General features: G+C 44.9%; 1 protein-coding gene across 5 annotated transcripts in view; it reads right to left on the reverse strand.

Moving 5' to 3' along the window:
- Nucleotides 1-17,967, reverse strand: part of VTI1A (vesicle transport through interaction with t-SNAREs 1A) — a 400,746-nt gene that overhangs the window by 375,702 nt on the left and 7,077 nt on the right. For all 5 annotated transcript variants that reach the window (XM_004700923.2, XM_004700922.2, XM_045291213.1 and 2 more), the window contains exons 2-3: nt 10,474-10,532; nt 4,029-4,139 (exon numbers count right to left, since the gene is read on the reverse strand). In XM_004700923.2, the coding sequence (XP_004700980.2) occupies nt 4,029-4,139; nt 10,474-10,532 (170 nt within the window). The remainder of the gene's footprint in view (nt 1-4,028; nt 4,140-10,473; nt 10,533-17,967) is intronic.

Consider the following 17,967-nt stretch of genomic DNA (forward strand, 5'->3'; position numbering starts at 1 on the left):
TGATATGCTGTTCCATGTGGGCTTTGTTGCTTCTGAGCTAGATGGCCGCTTGTTTACCTTCAAGCTTTTAAGACCGCAGATGTTGTATCTTTTGATAGCCGGGCACCATCAGCTTTCTTCACCACATTTGCTTATTCACCCACCTTGTCCTCAGTGTTTGTTTCGGGAAGGTGAGCATCATAGAATGCCAATTTAATAGAAGAAAGTATTCTTGCTTTGAGGGAGTACTTGAGTGGAGGCCCAATGTCCTTCTGCTACCTTAACGCTAAACCTATAAATATAGGCATATAGATCTATTTCCCCATCCTCATATATAAGTATATTGCATATGTACATGTCTTTATCTAGACCTCTGTAAATTCCCTTTGCCTCCCAGCTCTTTCCTCTATTTCCCTTGGCTTTCCTCATGTCCCACGATCATGCTCAGTCCCCACCAGGGTTTCAGCAATTCCTCTTTGTTACATTACCCTTGATCATGCCCTACCAGGCCTCCCACACCCACCTCTCCACCAATTTGGATCACTTTTTGTTCCCTTGTCCCTTGCACACAGCCTCATCTTTCTCCCTCAGAGCTCCTGCTGGGTTCAAACTGCTAACCATGTGATCAACAGCCCGATGCATATCCCATTACATCACGAGGGCTCCTAACCATATACACTGCCTACAGAAAGGCATTCTTTTTCTCTGAGGGTTGGTGGGTGCAGGACATCACACTATACTCCCAGAGGGTGTTGATTCTATAGTCAAACAGATGCAAGATGCAATTGCTCACCTCCAAAGGATTTTTTTTTTAAACCAAACATTTTATTGGGGGCTCTTACAGCTCTTGTAATAATCCATCAATTTTATCAAGCACAGCTGTACATATGTTGCCATCATTATTTCCTAGACATTTATTTTCTATTGAGCACTTCCTGTCAGGCCCTCTTCCTCCCTTCCACCCTCATGAACCCTTGATACATTATAAATTCTTATTATTTTCATATCTTATACTGACCACTGTCTCCCTTCCCCCACAGTTTCTGTTGTCCAACCCCCTACGGTGGTAGGCTGTAGTTATGTGTCTCATAATCAGTTCCCCCTTCTTCCCCTCCTTTCCTGGTCTTCCCCCTGCCCTCCAAATGATATTTATACATAGCATTATTGATAAACCTTCACAATGAGCCTCTAGGAAGGGCATGATTGAGAAAATCATTTTTAGAGCAGATTACCAGAAAACCCTGCCCTGCCATTGCCATTGCCATTGCCATTGCCATGGGCCTGCGTGCACTGAACTACAGAGCATGAAGAACACGTGCACCTAGGTACCCTGACCGCTCAGGTCATTCGTCACAGGTGCCCCCGTCCCTGCGAAGTCCCCACTCGTAGATACACCCTGCTTTGGACTCTCCTGATCGTTTCTTGCCCAATTATGATTTCATATCTTTTAGTTCCTGCTCCAACTGTCCAAAAAAGTCCTGCGCCCTCGTTGTTTGGCGGCGTGACCATCGCTCAGTGAACCTGGATGTCTTCAAGGTTCGGACTGTATCCGTCCAGTCTCTGCTTATTAGCCTATTGTTGCAGCTGGAGAGCAGCCGCCTGGTGTCGGTTGCTCTGTGGTGACCTCAATAATAGACTCAGGCATGGACATGGCACACGGGCAGGCCGTGCACTCTGCTGTCACCTGTAGATCGCCATGAGTTGGAACCAGCAACTCTCAATATGCGCACGATAAACTACAGACTCTGCTTATCGTTTAGTGTGTTTAGGTGCTTGTTGCCTTCCCTGCTGGAATTTAAATTCGGTAGGAGCAAGAGCATTATCTGCCTTGTTCACAGCTCTATTCCAGCACCTAGACCTGCGCCTCGTGAGAAAGACCACTCAAGAAAGTATGCTGAATAAAATCTGCATGCCGCCGAGCCCCTTGGCTCTTGTGAGTGCAGTGGGGATACTAATCCCCTTCTGCTTTGCCCATTCTGGACACAGCGAGATAAAGTCACGTCTGCTCCAGTACTCTGAACACTGCAAATCATTAGGCAATAGGAATTGGTGGTGCTGAGGAAAGATGTTTCTTGACATAATAGGGCTTTGGTTTTCGGGTGGTCTTCAAAAAGTTCATGGGAAAAACTCCATAGTCTTTTCATACCATTTTTCTCACAATTTTGAAGTCCTCTTGTGCATGAAAACACATTGATTTTTAATTGCATCCCAGAGGACAAATATTTAGCTCATAATTGCTCGTTCCATTTCTCTTTCGGATAAAATCTACACTCTGGAAAGAAATACTTATCTACGCACACAATCAACAAGTAACTAAAGAACTCTACCCAAGATTGGACTCTTCAGGAAATAAAAATAAAACCAAACAAAGACTGAAGACTGCATGCAATATTTAACTTCTAGTAAACCACAGAAGAAATTTAAATTCTGAAAAAAATTTAAGAAGAACATACTCAAACTAGTCTTTTTCCTAGGACCCGAGAGAAAAGTCTTTGGAAAAGAATTTCTAAATTGAGGTGAGCAAATTAATCTTTATAAGTCTTTATGTGTGAGGAACAGAGGCCATATCACACAGGTCAGTCGTCTGTATTTCTAAACCTAAGGTTCAGCTTCACATGGAAAGTTAAAAAAAAAAACCACAATCAAACTAAGCCCTAAACCCCACTGCCCTTGACTCGATCCCGAATCATAGAGACCCTGTAGAACAGAGTTGAACTGTAAAAAACGTCATTTTACTGGCACAGAATTTAGGCGGTTCAACTTATTTTCCAAATGTTGGCCCCTTATGGATTCTAGCTTTCCCTGTCGTTGTTCTTTGTAGTAAAACAGAGTTTAAAATGTCAGTTGTATACAAGTTGCTGAAACTACCCACCTCGACATCTCCGAAAAGATCCCGGAAGATATAAAATAAGTACACATAACTGAAAATCAACCGACTTCCAAACTCGGGGAGAAACATCCGCTCTCAATCCGGTGCTGCTGAGCTCAGAATAAATAAAAAGGCAGCCTGCTCTCTACGAGTTGGCATCGACTGGATGGCAGTGAGAAAAAGAGCAAGAAAGTCCACAATGTGCAGCCTCCCCACGCAAAATACCGACGGGAGAAGGGAGATCGTAGACCCTGATTCCCACCCCGCAGCCGGTTCTCCGGAGGAAGATGAGACTTCCGGCTCCCATAAAGACTTCCGGCCTCGGGAGTCAGCAGAGACGGTTCTCCTCTGTCCTACCCGGCGGTCCTGATGGGGAATCAAGTCAATGGCATGACTTGGGACTTTTTTTGAGCTTTCCTTATGAACTTGCAGCCCAGGTTTCGTAACACAAACGGATGGCATGCCACTCATGACCTGTGTCCCTCGCACACATAAAGCTCGGTGCTTCCCTTGGCTCTATCTTCTCTGTTCCTGTGGCTTCGAATTGCTTCACAGCATGACACTTTTCAAAGTAGAGAATCTTCTTGCTGTAAGTGGGTAAGGTGGAAAGCTGGAGCAAAGGGAAGGGAAAGCTAAACGTACTCTTGTGGGGGAATCCATATACCTGGTCATTTGTATAAAGTACGGTTTTTAATTGGTTTGTGTGTGGTGGAGGTGTGCGTAGTTAGGGTTCTAATGAAGCCTATAACCCTGGCTTCAGGGGAGTTGGGGGTGGAATGCACGGAGGCACATAGACCCCAAAGGCTAGTGCATTTTCAAGAGGGTCAGGAGCCCCTCAAGTCCACGCATGAACAGTGGGGCTTCTTGACGGCTGCAAGTTTTGTAGGCCAGGGGTTGCGTTTCAAAATTCTCGATCGATGCTAAATACCACCAACCAGCCAGACTATGCGACTGGGATGCATTTGAGCCTTGACTCCAACATGCCTGAAATTCCATCATGAGCCAGTTCTATCATCTGGCTCGAGAGCTCTAGCTTATAAGCAGTGACAGCTGCTGCTTGTCTCGTGAACACAGCCCTCGAGACTCAGCACTTAATGCTGATTGAAGAAACAATAAAAAGCATAAATGAAAAGTCAGTTTGAAAGCCAGTCTGTAAGACAAAGAATGAAATTTGACTCACAAAATCTGTTTCAAGTTTTCCCATTTCTTGCTTATAGCTTCTCATTCTGTTGCTGTACGTTCCGCGACTTTGGGGTGGTATCTCCCGGACTTCCAAATCCATCTGCTCCAGCTGGAAAGAGGGAGAGGGAGACATGATCAAAACCACATGCTTACTCTTTACCAGACCAGGCATTCAGACTGGACCTGATCTCATTCTACGCTTTATTTGAGCAGCCACGCCGAGGGACTTAAGTGGTCATGGCCAAAGAGCTCTAGATGACTTTGGCGGTTGATTTTTAATTAGGTCAACAGTGACTGGTCCCCTGAAGAATGACAACTGGCCAGGAATGTCTTGGAAGCACATGTATGATATGTAGCCCTCTGAGAAACTCCATGAAGAAGAATGTGGCATCAGGGTTGGAGCAAGCCTCGATAAGAACCTGTATCACTCAGATGACACACCGTGGCTTTGCTTGTATTAGCCAAGCTCACAGACTGCAGCCTTCAGCAGCGATTCCACTTCGGCGCAAAGACAACAGAAATCTTCCTGAGGGCACCAATAAGCAGTATCATGATAAATGAGGAAAACAGTAAAAGTAGTAAGGCTTTCGGTTGACTTGGGATGCGCAATCAAGGCCCATGAAAACAGCTGATGAGAAATCAAACAGCACCGCAAGGAGCAAACCAATGGCAAAAGACCTCCTTAAACTCTTTAACAGGCAAAGATGTCACGCTGGTGACTAAGAGGTGCCTGCCCCAGGCCACCCATTGTTAAGAACTTGTGCACGTGTAAAAGCCGGACAGTGAACAATGGAGACGGAAGAACGGACGCGTCTGTACTCTGGTGTGGGTGCAGATCACTGAATATATGATGAGCCGTCAAGAGAACGAACAAACCTGTCTGAGAGGAAGCACAGTCAAACGCTCCTGAGAAGCAAGGTAGCAAGACCTCATCTTGCTCTCTTCAGACATGAGATCTGATGAAGGCCAACAGGCTTGGAAGAGTACAGGGTTAGCCAAGAGAGGCAGACCCTTGCAATGGTGAAGGTTATTTGTCAACTTGACTCAGCTGTGGTTCTCGGCTGTCTGGCGGTTACGTAACAATGAGATTTGGAATGGTGTACTGATATAATTATCCTCTATTTTGTGGTATGATATAATCACTCTTATTGTGTGGCTGGATATAATCAGCCAAGCAGCTGTAAGGGCAGTTTCCTTAAGGCTTTGGCCTGCATCCTCAGTAATTGGGTTTAGTAGCCCTGACTCAAACAAGGCAACAATGGTCAGGATGGTGTGGGACTGGGTCATGGTTTGTTCTATTGTATGCGGTATTAGATTTGACTCCATGGCACCTATCTGTGTAACAACAGCACCCGTGGGATAATCGATTACTCTGGTCTGGGCTTCTGAGCACGAACCACCCAAACGATGGGAAGATAAAACAACCAAACGGTGATTTCCCAGGAAATGTCAGCCCAGCTTTGGTGATTTAGTCAAATCTCTGATTAGGAATATCATATAGATATGAGCAACGTGCGCTCTCATCCCCCTAGCCTACCATCTTATCCTTCATTACCATGTTGACATACAGTCTCGGAAACCCACAGGAGGTCGCTATGAGTCAGGACTGACTGGATGGCGGTGAGCTTGGTTTGATATGGAGTCAAATGGATACTGAGCTATCATGCTCAATCACACAAAGTTCCCTGAAGCCCCAGCAGTGCGCTTCTTAACAACCTGTAATCAAACAACACTGATGCAATTATATTACATAATCGGCTACTGTGAGGCGACAAAGAATTAGCATACTGATTCATAGCAACAGCTCTGGAGTCAGATTCCTGTGTTCGCAAAGTAAGCTCTACTACTTATTAGTCATATCATCTTGGACAGGTTTATCTTCTTTGTTTTGCCTAATTTTCCTAGCATTACTAAAAGTAGTGTCTGTTCCCGGGATGGCTATAAAGATTAAATGTGATAATTCCTAGAATGTGCTTAGAACAGTTTCTCTTTCTTGGTAAGCACTAAGCTAATGTTCACTAGAGGTAACATTATTCACTACTGGTGACACTGGAAGGTTAAGCACCGGCTGCTACCCACGAGGCTGTTGGTTCAAACCCACCAGCCACTCCATGTGTGAAAAATGAGGCTATCTACTCCTGGAAAGATTTATAGCCTCAGAAATCCAAAGGGCAGTTCTAGTTTGTCCACAAGACCACTGAAAGTTGGAATCAACTGAATGATAGTGATTAGGCTTTTCCAGCAGTGATGGTTACTGATGATGATGACGACGAACAATGCAGTTAAAAACAAACAACAACAAAAGCAAAAAATTATCTGAGGACAAGCCTGAAAAATCCATACACAAAAATATCGCCATATATTTTATATGTTAGAGCATTCTAAAATGTTTTTATCATGAACATTATAAGCTTATCATCAATAAAAGCTTTACTTACCCACTGTTAGAGCCCAAGTAACAATAATAAGATGCATATAAACCAGACAGCATTCTACAATGAAGAAGCATCAATTTTTATTAAAAACAAAAGCTAAAAATTAGATGGTTACTTAGCAAAGCAATTACTTTTAAGCATTTCTCTGAAATCATCAGCAAGTCCCATTTAGAGAAATAATTGCAAAAGTGCATGCAAGGGAAAAAAACCACTCGAATGAATTTTTGTTTAAGGGATTTTACTAGGAAGCTTACAACTAAATCAAAGGTCAGTAAGAGAGACAAAACAAGCAACCTGCTCTAACACTGGGGCCAGCAGCCAGGCTAACAGCCACACGCTCGATGCTGTCACACCACTCACCTAGCCATGATAAAATAGAATTATATGATCACTACAGATGTATAGTGTCCCTGAGTTCAACACAAACCAGTTTGTTCAGCAAAATAATAACTAATCCTAACAGTCAAAGAAAAAAAATTCTCCCAGGTTTCATCAAAAGGAAAGTAAACTAAATTAATAACACTATCAGTAGAATTGCTGTGTGCCCCAGGAAAAGGATTGATAATGTTCTCTAGCATAGAAGTCTGCTGATGTCTCTAAAATAAATAAATCATAGATATATGAAAGGACAGGAGCCCAGGTGGCATAGTGGTTACACACTGGACTGAGATCAGAAAGAGTCAACAGTTCAAAAGCACCAGCAGCCCAGAATAAAACCCAAACAACAACAACAAACAATGGGAAGGAGGGTTCTACCCCCATAAATAGCTACAGTCTTGGAAACTCACAGGCTAGGTTTACGCTGTGCTAATAGGGTCGCATCTACTAGTGGCAGTGATTTTGAAATGAAAGGACTGGGGCTTACACTGAATTCTAGCCCCTATCTAAGAACATTTGGTTCGTATGACAAGACCCTGCTTGATGCTTGCCCTCATGAAGAAAGCACTGAACATATGGGTGTTATAGCAAAGTGTGGTGAAGAAACTAGGCGGTGTTCAGCTATCAGAAAGAATAGCATCTGGCACCTTGAAGACTTATCTTTTAACAAGCAGCAATCTAAGTGAGGTGTCGGCTAAGACCACATGGAAGAAGCATGCTACCTATAAGATCCAAGGACTGTAATAAAACTCAAACCCAAAGGAGGGAATGGTATCAGAGTCTAAGTTGTGAACACCTGGCTAACAGAAGGCTATGGATGATAGTGGAAGTCCAAAATCCATGTGCAGGGTCCCCACATGCATTAGGCCTTTGGTGAACCCCCTCTGACCATAGTCCAGGGGTGTGAGTAGCCTGCTGTCAGGCAGAGACCGCTGTATAGTTGATTATGTAGTGAGGTTAAATTGTAATACCTTAATCATCATTTGATCTTCCTTTTGACCCATTTTAAAGTTGTTTAAGTTTTTAACATTCTCTGCTGTCTTTCCTATTGACGTTTTTCTGTTTTAGGCAAACAGGGGAAATTGGCAAGGGAACTTGGGTGTGTTGGGGGGGGGGGGATATGGAGAGCTAACTACAATGAGACTAGAAAGAAAAAGATGTCCTGAGATTGATTGAAGAAAATGTGGTCATGATTGCACGAATTTTCTTAATAGGATTGAATAATTAAATTGTATGACACGTGAAATCTGTGCCAATAAAACTTATTTCAAACCTAGAGAAGTGATGTTGGCATCACCTTGTTAAAAAGGGGCCGCAGTGATCTCTGCACTAGAATAATCAGTGATTTGAGAAACAAAGGGCAGTGTTTCCCCAGGGACAGAGGGCTGGGAAGGGACACAGGAACGACTGGGAGGCACAGGGATAAGCTGGCACATCGAGGGGAGTGAAATGGATGTGTTGGAACAAAACATGCACAAACCGTGGAATGTACAGCACATGATGTACTCTGTAAATCAGCTACATCACAGCAGAAAGTAAAAACTAAAAACATGGCGTCTGTTCATATAATGTAGCGATGTCATCAGCAATTAGCAAATTCATGTTCTGATCTCTTTCAACAAACAGAAACATATCTCATGTCACAATAACTAAAGATGAAGAGACGACTACAGCTTCCCTGCCTTTCCATTTCTTGTTACTACGAGTAGCAAGCATGAAACACCAAACTGGGTGAGCAGAACACCAGCGTGTCGAAATCATTCGGTCAACAGACTGTCTCTGGAAGAAGGCCAGCAAATAAACCCCAACCCAGACACAGACTTTGGAAGCTTGGGTCTGCCGCCAGGAGCCCAAGAACTGAAGAGTCCATGAGAGAGAGGTGCAGAGGTAAGCCTGCCAACCTGAAGAGCCACTCGGGTATGCAAAAGGTCAGTCTTTTTACAGGCAAGCCAAGAAGCAGGAGAGAAGCGAAGGAGAAGGCCAGGGAACATGAAAGGCAAGGGAACTTTCAAAAGAGGGGCAAACATGAGAAGCGGTGAAGAGGAGAAGCCCAGGCCACCCCTGTGACAGTGGCCGGCAGGAAGGAGGGCAGCAGACGTTCCAGCAGCTGCGCACCAGCGATGGCAACACGGGATAGATGGGTGATGTGACGCCATGCCTGCGCCCCTGATCGCACAGGGGAAAGTCTGCTGTGTGGCGGGGAACAACTGCCATCGATCCCTTAAGCAAGTCATCACCATTGAGTTGATTCCAACTGACAGTGACCCTGTGAAGACAAAGAACTGCCCCACAGGATTTCCAAAGCCATACACTTTATGGAAGGAGCCCTGGCGGTGCACGGTGGTTACACATGGGGCTGCTGACAACTCCGGTTACCCACTGGGCTGCCAAGTACAAGGTCAGCAGCTTGAAACTACTAGCCCCTTCGCGGGTGAAAGATAAGACTTTCTACTCCTGTCTTGGAAACTCCCAATTATTCCTATGTTTGAGCCCAGTGATGCAGCCACTGTGTCAATCCATCTTGTCAAAGTCTTCCTCTTGCCCCTGCCTGATACTTTACCAAGCATGATGTCCTTCTCCAGGGAATGGTCTCTCCTGACAACCTCCCCAATGTACTTTGGGCTTGCTTGGCAATATCTTGGCGCAGTGCCTTACACCCCCACTTATGGGGTGTGGACCCTCAGACAAGTTCACGTTTGCAAGCCTCAGAATCCCCTTCTACACAGTGGGGTTCTGGCATCCCTCTCCCCAGCCCGTCAGGCTCCTGCTCATCTGACTGGGTGAACCAGCGACACAGGGTGTTGGTGGCTATGTACCCAGGCCACATTGCAGGGCACTGTGTGTTCAGGGAGCAGCCTCCAGGGGTGCATCAAGTCTCCCTCTGGGACAAGGAGTAGGCTTGCTCCCAGGCTGCCATCCAGCGATGAGGCCCCCAGGCTCTGCGTCCCTCTCCTGTTAATGTACTGCAGACACATCTCCCCTGTGAGATGAGACTGACACAGCCATGCGGGCAGGCAACACACAGCTTTGGCTGCGAGTAATACAACTGTTCATCTCTGACCCAGGAGCCTCCTGTCAGCTTGCCAAAAAACTATGTCAACCTACCTTATTGCTTTGCAATAGGATAGCATCGCGGATGCTTCACAGCTCTTAACAACTAGGACTTGTCTCACAGGACTTTTTGGGAAAAATTAGTATTATAAAGCAAGCAAGATGTCTGGCTCCATGTGTGGCACCCAGAAAGCATTTAATCATCATCAGTGATCCATAGATATGGTGAAAAGTGCTAAAAAGAAATAAAAATTAGAAGTGGACAAGGGGGAAGGGGGGAGGGAGGGGAAAAATGAGCACCTGATGCTGGAGGGCTTAAGTGGAGAGCAAATGTTTTGAGAATGACGAGGGCAATGAATGTACAAATGTGCTTACACAATTGATGTATGTATGGATTGTGATAAGGGTCGTATGAGCCCCTAATAAAACGATTTTTTAAAAAGGAAAAAAATAATAAATAAAAAAGTTTAAAAAAACAAAAATTCCTGAGAAGCTGTTAAGTTTTCCTCAATGTAAGAACAGATGGAGTGGAAATGGCCCTGGCTGAGCGCAAAGACACATGACCAAGCCTGTACATACCAATTCTTTTGCTTCTTCAAGCTGCTTCTCCACGTTGGCAACCATCTGTTTCTTCTCATCTGAAACAACAATATCAAGGGCATTGCTAAGAATGTGGTTAAATGGAATATTTCAAAAATTTTCCACCAAACACCTGGAAGGAATGAGGCAGTGGGCCTGGGGGCTTAGGACCAAGTCTCTTGGGGGACATCAAAGTCAACTGTTGGAGCACAGTCCACAAAGACGAAGTCTACACCCCACTTAGGTGACTAGCAATTGGGGTTTTAACAGCTTGTGAGTGACCACCTAAGGGATAACCATTTGTATCTGCCCCCCGCCCCCCGCCACACACAAAAAGAATGAAGAAAATCAAAGATGCAGGAAAACATTTAGCTCAAAGGCCTAGATGGGCCCTGAGACCAGACTCAATGGTGCCCAAATACCACTACCAATACTGCCAACTGCTCAGCAGGGGGTCATCATAGCGGTCCTGAAGAGAGTAAGAGAAAATGTGGAACACACTTCAAAAGCATGAAAAAGGCCACACTTACTGGTCTGATAGAGACTCGTGGGGCCTAAAAAGCCTGTTCCCTTTCATTCCTCTGCAGCCTGGAGCGGAACTCACCCCGGGGACCAACTCTCAGCCAACTGAGAGTCAAGTTTGGTGAGCAGCAGCATCAGCAAGGTCAGCACTCTGGAACAATCGGCCCCAGGAGATCAAAGGGGCAGCAGTTGTCCAGGGATCAGGCTCAAAGGGCCTGACAGGCCTGGCCGGGGAGGATGGACAGAAATGGAAACACCCAGAGGAGAGTGCTGTGCCACTGGGAGGACTGTGCCCCTGGGAGGACTGTGCCCCTGGAAGGGCTGTGCCCCTGGGAGGGCTGTGCCGCTGGGAGGACTGTGCCCCTGGAAGGGCTGTGCCCCTGGGAGGGCTGTGCCGCTGGGAGGACTGTGCCCCTGGAAGGGCTGTGCCCCTGGAAGGGCTGTGCCGCTGGGAGGACTGTGCCCCTGGAAGGGCTGTGCCCCTGGAAGGGCTGTGCCGCTGGGAGGACTGTGCCCCTGGGAGGACTGCGATCACCATCACGCAAAACCGCGTGTAGGAGTGGTTAAGTGGAAAGCCAATCTGTCTGTCAACTTGCAACCAAATCACAACTGAACTAAAATAAATAAAACCATTCCCCTATTAATCATATAATTGTTTCCCTTGTCAATCAGATTGGAGAATTATCCAATCAGGCAAATTCTGATGGGATCATTCTCTGGTGGGTTAGGAACCTCTTTGAGCCCCGGGTTCTGGGCTATCTGGCAAGGTGTGATTCTCCTGAGGAGAAGCTGAATTATTAAGAGATGTCACAACATTTCAAAGCGAATCCCAGCGCTTTCTTCTCTAAAAGAGACTATGTTAAAGTAGTGGTGGCCTGCGGAACATACAGCTTTAATTTTCTTACACGGGAATAAATCCGCTTAAGCATACTCAAACTCGCTGTCATCGAGTCAGTCCTTACCCGGAGTGACCCCCCCGTGGGTTTCCGAAACTGCAACTGTTGGGAAGTAGGAAGCCCCGTCTTTCTCTTGAGGAGCTGCTGATGGTTTTGAACTGCCGACCGCAGCCCAACGCCTAACCACTACATGACCAGGGCTCTAAAGTCACATACAAAAATGCTTCTTAAAACCAGGTTTTTACAATGCTTTTATAATGCCCAATGGATAATGATCCTGGTCAAGAAAGAATTTTTATTTTTAGACTTGGTATCTCTTCTCTAAAACGGAAGGGCGTGGATCTATTGGATTATCTTTAACTCAAATAAACAGATCCAAGTGAAATTAACTTTAAAGTGGGAAGGGCTAAGTATAGGTGTGGGTTGTTTATTCACACTTGATCACAATTACGTTACAGCATCTAGCATGATGCTCCTTTCTAGGAGAAGCAATCCTAGTAACTGGCTTCAGAAAGCTTCCCGGAAACTCCATTCCAAACCAACCAGTCCATCTGTTCACAGACCCAGCCTCGTTGTTCCGCTAATCAAACTCATTGATTAGTGTAGTTTTCCCGCCTAGCACCCTTCTCTCCTCAGGCAACAGTCCCCAGTCTTTGGGAAAATATCCCTCTCATTCAGCAAACAGATGAATGGAAGGTGTTAACTCCTTAGATGGCCATGCCGATCTGGTCAGCAGCTGGCATGAGATGGCCATCTCATCCTAGCTAAGCCAATCCTAGCAGCTCAATCTTTCTGGTCACATGGTTCTGAAAGTTGGGGTGGACACATAACCCCACGTTCTGGAGCAAGGGGAAACGTTTTGCCTCTCTCCTGATAGTTAAAGGAACATGAGTCGAGAGCAGCGGTTCTCAACCTGTGGGTCGCGACCCCTTTGGGGGTTGAAGGACCCTTTCCCAGGGGTCGTCTGATTCATAACAACAGCAAAATTACAATTATGGAGTAGCAACGAAAATAATTTTATGGTCGGGGGGTCGCAACAACATGAGGAACAGTATTAAAGGGTCACGGCATGAGGAGGGTTGAGAACCACTGGTCTAGAAGCTGTTGGCTTTCGATGCTCAAACCCCAAGGAGAAAGGTCGTCGGCACGGGCTGCGAATGGACTGGGCAATTGGAAAGGAACAAGCTGAGAAATGCAGATTGAATGTTTCACATTGTAGATAACTCGGAAACCGATTCTGTTTGACTCTATCGTGACTTGGTTTCTTGAAAGAGTACAATTCTTTTTCTTTACTTGGTTTCTAAAGTTTCTGTCCTGTTGATCCTAATGAACACTGATGCATACACAACAGGCTAAAATATCCTGAAGCTTGAAACAGGCACAACAACTACCACCTCACTGTCCCCCAGTGGCTGCGCAGTGCCCTAGAAGGGTGAGCCACACTCCGCGTAGAAGCTTCAGCACACACACTCTTTCCCTCGGACAATCAGACTGTGCTTGTTCCCTTTGTTCCTCCCAAACGAGGAGGGCGGCGGGAAGAGTAGCTGTTCAATAGGGCTCTTGTGTGCCCTCAAGATAGTTTTCCCTGGAAAAAAGACAGAAACCAGGATTCAGGTTCATTTTCTACTCTTGAAAAGAATGGCACATTCTCAGATCTACATATGGCCTGATTAGAAAGCTAATAAATGACCCCAAACGTATTTGCTTCTGGCAATTTTCAATCCTTCAAACCTCTCCACACAGGCGTTGGAAAGTATAGCTCGGTATTTTTGTGATAGAGCAGAATCTCATCTTAGATCGAGAATGAGACTGTATATTTTTCATATCAGAAAGAACTTGTTTTCTTTAAGGCACTGAAGGTGCTTAAGATCATGCTGTGACCCCTGGACCCATATGAACCATTGTTTGTCATTAACAAAGCAAGGAGCTTTGGGTGTTCTTTGTCTCTCATTAATAGGAACAACCTCTCCTTGGCAAAAACTAGTAAGTACTTTTGGGGCCTACTTGGTTCTTATTTGATCTTAGGGCATCTGACACCCTGTTCTGACCACCCTGTAACTTTCTCCTCTCCTGGGAAGTAGTTTCCCAATGGAAAATGGAAGTGTGGTTACCAGACAGGGTAGAAAATACTGGGCAGTCAGAAGCAACTGGGTGCCTACTGTACTCCTGTATCACAACCTCATAATAATCTGCCCTTATTTCTATCTGTCCAACCTCTACTCTGAATTCCTGCAGCTCTCTGTTCCACTAGAATGGCCCAGTGGGAACGAGAAACTCACTCCTGTATTTTTCTCTTCTGCCTCATATCCAACTCCGTGAGGGAAGGGGCCACTCTTGACATACCTTTGCCTCACTTCCATATTCAGTAGAGAGAACTATACTTGGTACATGTTAGATAAGTGCTTATTGAATGAATGAATGAGTCTCAACATTCAGCAACATATTTGCTACTCACAAGGAAATTGAAGAAAAAAATGTCCCAATAAGGATGGGGGAAATGTGTTCACTTGAAATGGCAAGTTTCCTTTTATATATATAAAAACATATATAAATATGTATGTGGATATATATATATGTTTATAGAAACCTTTTATAAAAGGTTAAAAAAAAAACTAAGCTTAAACTCAGTGCTATTGAGTTGATGCTGATGCATCGACAGGGTACCAGGAGAGGGTAGAACTGGCCCTGTGGGTTTCCAAGATGGTGACTCTTTACTGGTAGAAAGCCTAGTCTTTCTCCCACGGAGCAGCTTTCTCCTGTGGTTAGCAGCTCAACACATAACCATCCGTTTAGGACAGAAGCTGTTAAAATTGGATAGGGTGGGAGGTGTAATCTAAGCGTACTGCTCTCTTGTAAAAGTCACCTCATGGTAGCACTGTCATAAATAAATACAAAACAGTCCATTTTTGGCCCTCAAAAGTGCATATTCTTGAAAACAGAAGAATTTAAAAAGTAACAATTTGAGGGCAAAGAGTATGAGGAGGAACATAAGGGTGGAATTACATGACCTTGGTATCTACCATACTTTCTGATGGTCCTTACATGTAATTCCCAAGAAAGCATCTCTTTGTCATAGCCCCACAACATCCTCTTCACCAATGGCACCTTCTTGGGATTTAGAACTTGGTAAATAACAGCCATGTGTGTAACTATCTATCAGCCCTGAGGAGGGACCCACATTACCCTGTTTTCTCTCTAGCACACCCACTCAGAGAGTCACTCATTTTCCCACAGTTAGACAGCTAACTAATGGCAGAGGGCTGATGTCCAAAGCTGAGCTCTTTACCATTTATGCTCCCTATAAATAAACTTCCCCACTCCTCCCCCCATAGAAGCCTGATAAATACCAAGAGAGACCTAAGTCTCTGCAGAGTGTATTTGCACAGAGCCTACTCAACATGAACAGAAATGCTTAAGATTGAGTTACACATGCACATTTGCATAGTCTGATGTGCAGGTTGCCTTCTCAATGTTATCTGAAGTGCTCAATCTTGAAGACTCCCATGATTGGACAAAGTCTCAGGCATCCCTGAATCTAGTTCCTGGTATTGTCATTGCACAGTGGAAATGTTTTTAAATAAAATTACCAGCAGAAACCACATACTGGGAACTAGAATTAAGCCTGCTAATAGGGGAACTTTTGATGTTAGAAAATGTCATGGTAGCATTACTGATTCTGCATGAAGTAAAATGTTCAGGCTCAACATGAAGGCCACAAAAAACTCACTACCATCAAGTCGGTTGTGACTCGTAGAGACCACCTAGGAAAAGGGAGATCTGCCAACGTGGGTTTCTGAGACTGTAACTCTTTGCAGGAGTAGAAAGCCTCATCTTTCTCCGAAGGAGCAGCTAGTGGTTTTGAACTGCTGACCTTGCAATTAGCAGCCCAACTTGTAACCACTGTACTAACAGGGCTCCTCCCAGAAAAATCCATGTGAGAACACATTAAGTAGGGCTGGAAACATCATTATGAGCTCATTTAGTTTACCATAGATTTAAAAAGTTTGGATGTGCTTATGTATATATATATGTGCAGACACACCGGTTAGTTTATACACATCATTGCCTTGTACTGTCAGTGAAGAGCACCTAGACACAGTAACACCCCAGTAATGTACAAGCACACCTCATGTCCAGATCTTGGTTTCTAATACCATTCCCTCCCCACCAAAAAAGGGCACAGGGCTCTTTGGAGAGATGGACGGTTGTAGCGCTGAGGCAGATGATATATACAAATGGAGGCTGGGGAATGCTTTACGGTGGAGAAAGGTGGCAAACAGTACCACGTCAGCCAGGTGATCAAAGTTATTCTCAACAAACATAAGTCCTGTTGGAACCACGCCCACAGAAGTGGACAGCCTGTTCCTTTTACAAGGTCTGCTCTTAGCCTGTGAGCTCAGCTGAAACCTGTTCACCTTGGATGCTCTGCTGGTATCTGAAATTCCAATGACATCATCGTTTCCAGCATCACAGCAACACACAAGGCACCACAGTCTGACAAACTGACAGGCAGGCAGTGTCACAGTGCACAGACCCTCGATGTGAAGAAATGGGATTTTACCTCTGTGGTCTTCAACCCAAAAACACATCCCACTCATGAGGGAGAAAAACATCTGACCAATCCCCATAGAGGGACATTCTGCAGTCCCCCTGGCCCGGTCCTCCTCACGATGGTCACAGTGATGAAACCCCAGGGACATCTGAGGGGCTGTCACAGCCTAGAGATGACCAAATGTAATGTGGGGTCTTAGATGGGACTCTGGGCTAGAGTGGGGACAGTAGACAAAAACAAAGGCGATCTGAATGAGGGATGGGTTTTTAGTTAATAATAATAAATCATTGTGGATTCATTACTATAAGAAATACACCGTGTTAATAAGAGAACACTGGACGGGAGTATATGAAGAGTCTGAATCATCTTCCTAATTTTTCAGGAAATTTAAAGCCATTCTAAAATAGTTTATTTAAAATATCAATGACTAAACTTTTCAACGAGTTCCTCTTGGTATATGTGTATGTATGAACATGTACATGTGAAGATACAGATATGCGGATAAATCAAAAAGTATTGTAACAAAATCTTAACTAAACAAAAATATCAAAATGTGACGCAGTTTCTCACCATAGCCTCTGTCTAGGTCTATAGACCTCTGAAGGCCGCGTTTCCCCCTCTCTAGCGCTTCCCCCAAGAATGCTGCCCTCTAGATCAAAACAAAAGTTTTGGTATCCCTGCTGGACTAAAATTGTGTTGTTTTGAAATATTCTTTGAGTTTGGGGAACAAACAGAAATCTCACGGGGCAAGGCCAGGACTGAAGGGTGGTGGGGTAAAATTTCCCAGTGAAATTCTCACAGAACCGCCCTGGCTGCCCTGCAGGAATGAGCAGGTACATTATCACTGCGGTAGTTAGTTTATTGTGCCAATCTGGTCGATAAACACAAGTGGGGTTATTTGAAGGATGGAGGGATAAATGGCTCAGTGAGCCTCGCCTTTCGAGTTCTCGGGTCTCTTGCCTTCTGATGGTGGAACTAGGGTCAGCTGCCTTAGCCAGTTCCCTGCTTCAGCTGACAAGGCTCACTTCCTGCAAGACATCCCTGAGGAGAAGCCACATGGACCTACCCCAATGCAGCCCTGGGTGCTGGAGCACCTGTGTGGAGACACCTGCTAGCGCTGAGATGTCTACATATTCACTGACTCAGCTTTCCTCCTGCAGTCGGCATCATTGCATCTGTTTTGTGAGATGGAGGAGGACTTTGTGGATTGGTGTTAGACGTTTCGGTTAATGGGTTAATGTTGGACTTGTGGGCTTGCGCAGCACTGGGTTTGGATGTTTTCTTAATGTGTACTTAACCTTTATATAAACCTTTCTCTTATACATGAGTTTCTGTGGATTTGTTTCGCTAAAGTGCCCAGACTAACACAATCACGATGGGAAAATTGTCTTGGTGCAACTTTCCTGGTCTTTTTCTCACCAATGCACTCTTTAGATTTTCTTACAACCTCGTCATAAAAAGCCCTTATGACTTTTGTCTTTCGAGAAAATCTGCCTGTGTCTTTTGAGAAAATCTACTAGACTC

The sequence above is a fragment of the Echinops telfairi genome, unplaced genomic scaffold (assembly GCF_000313985.2).
Source record: "Echinops telfairi isolate 266 unplaced genomic scaffold, ASM31398v2 ScPeMD7_70;HRSCAF=299, whole genome shotgun sequence".
NCBI lineage: Eukaryota > Metazoa > Chordata > Mammalia > Afrosoricida > Tenrecidae > Echinops > Echinops telfairi.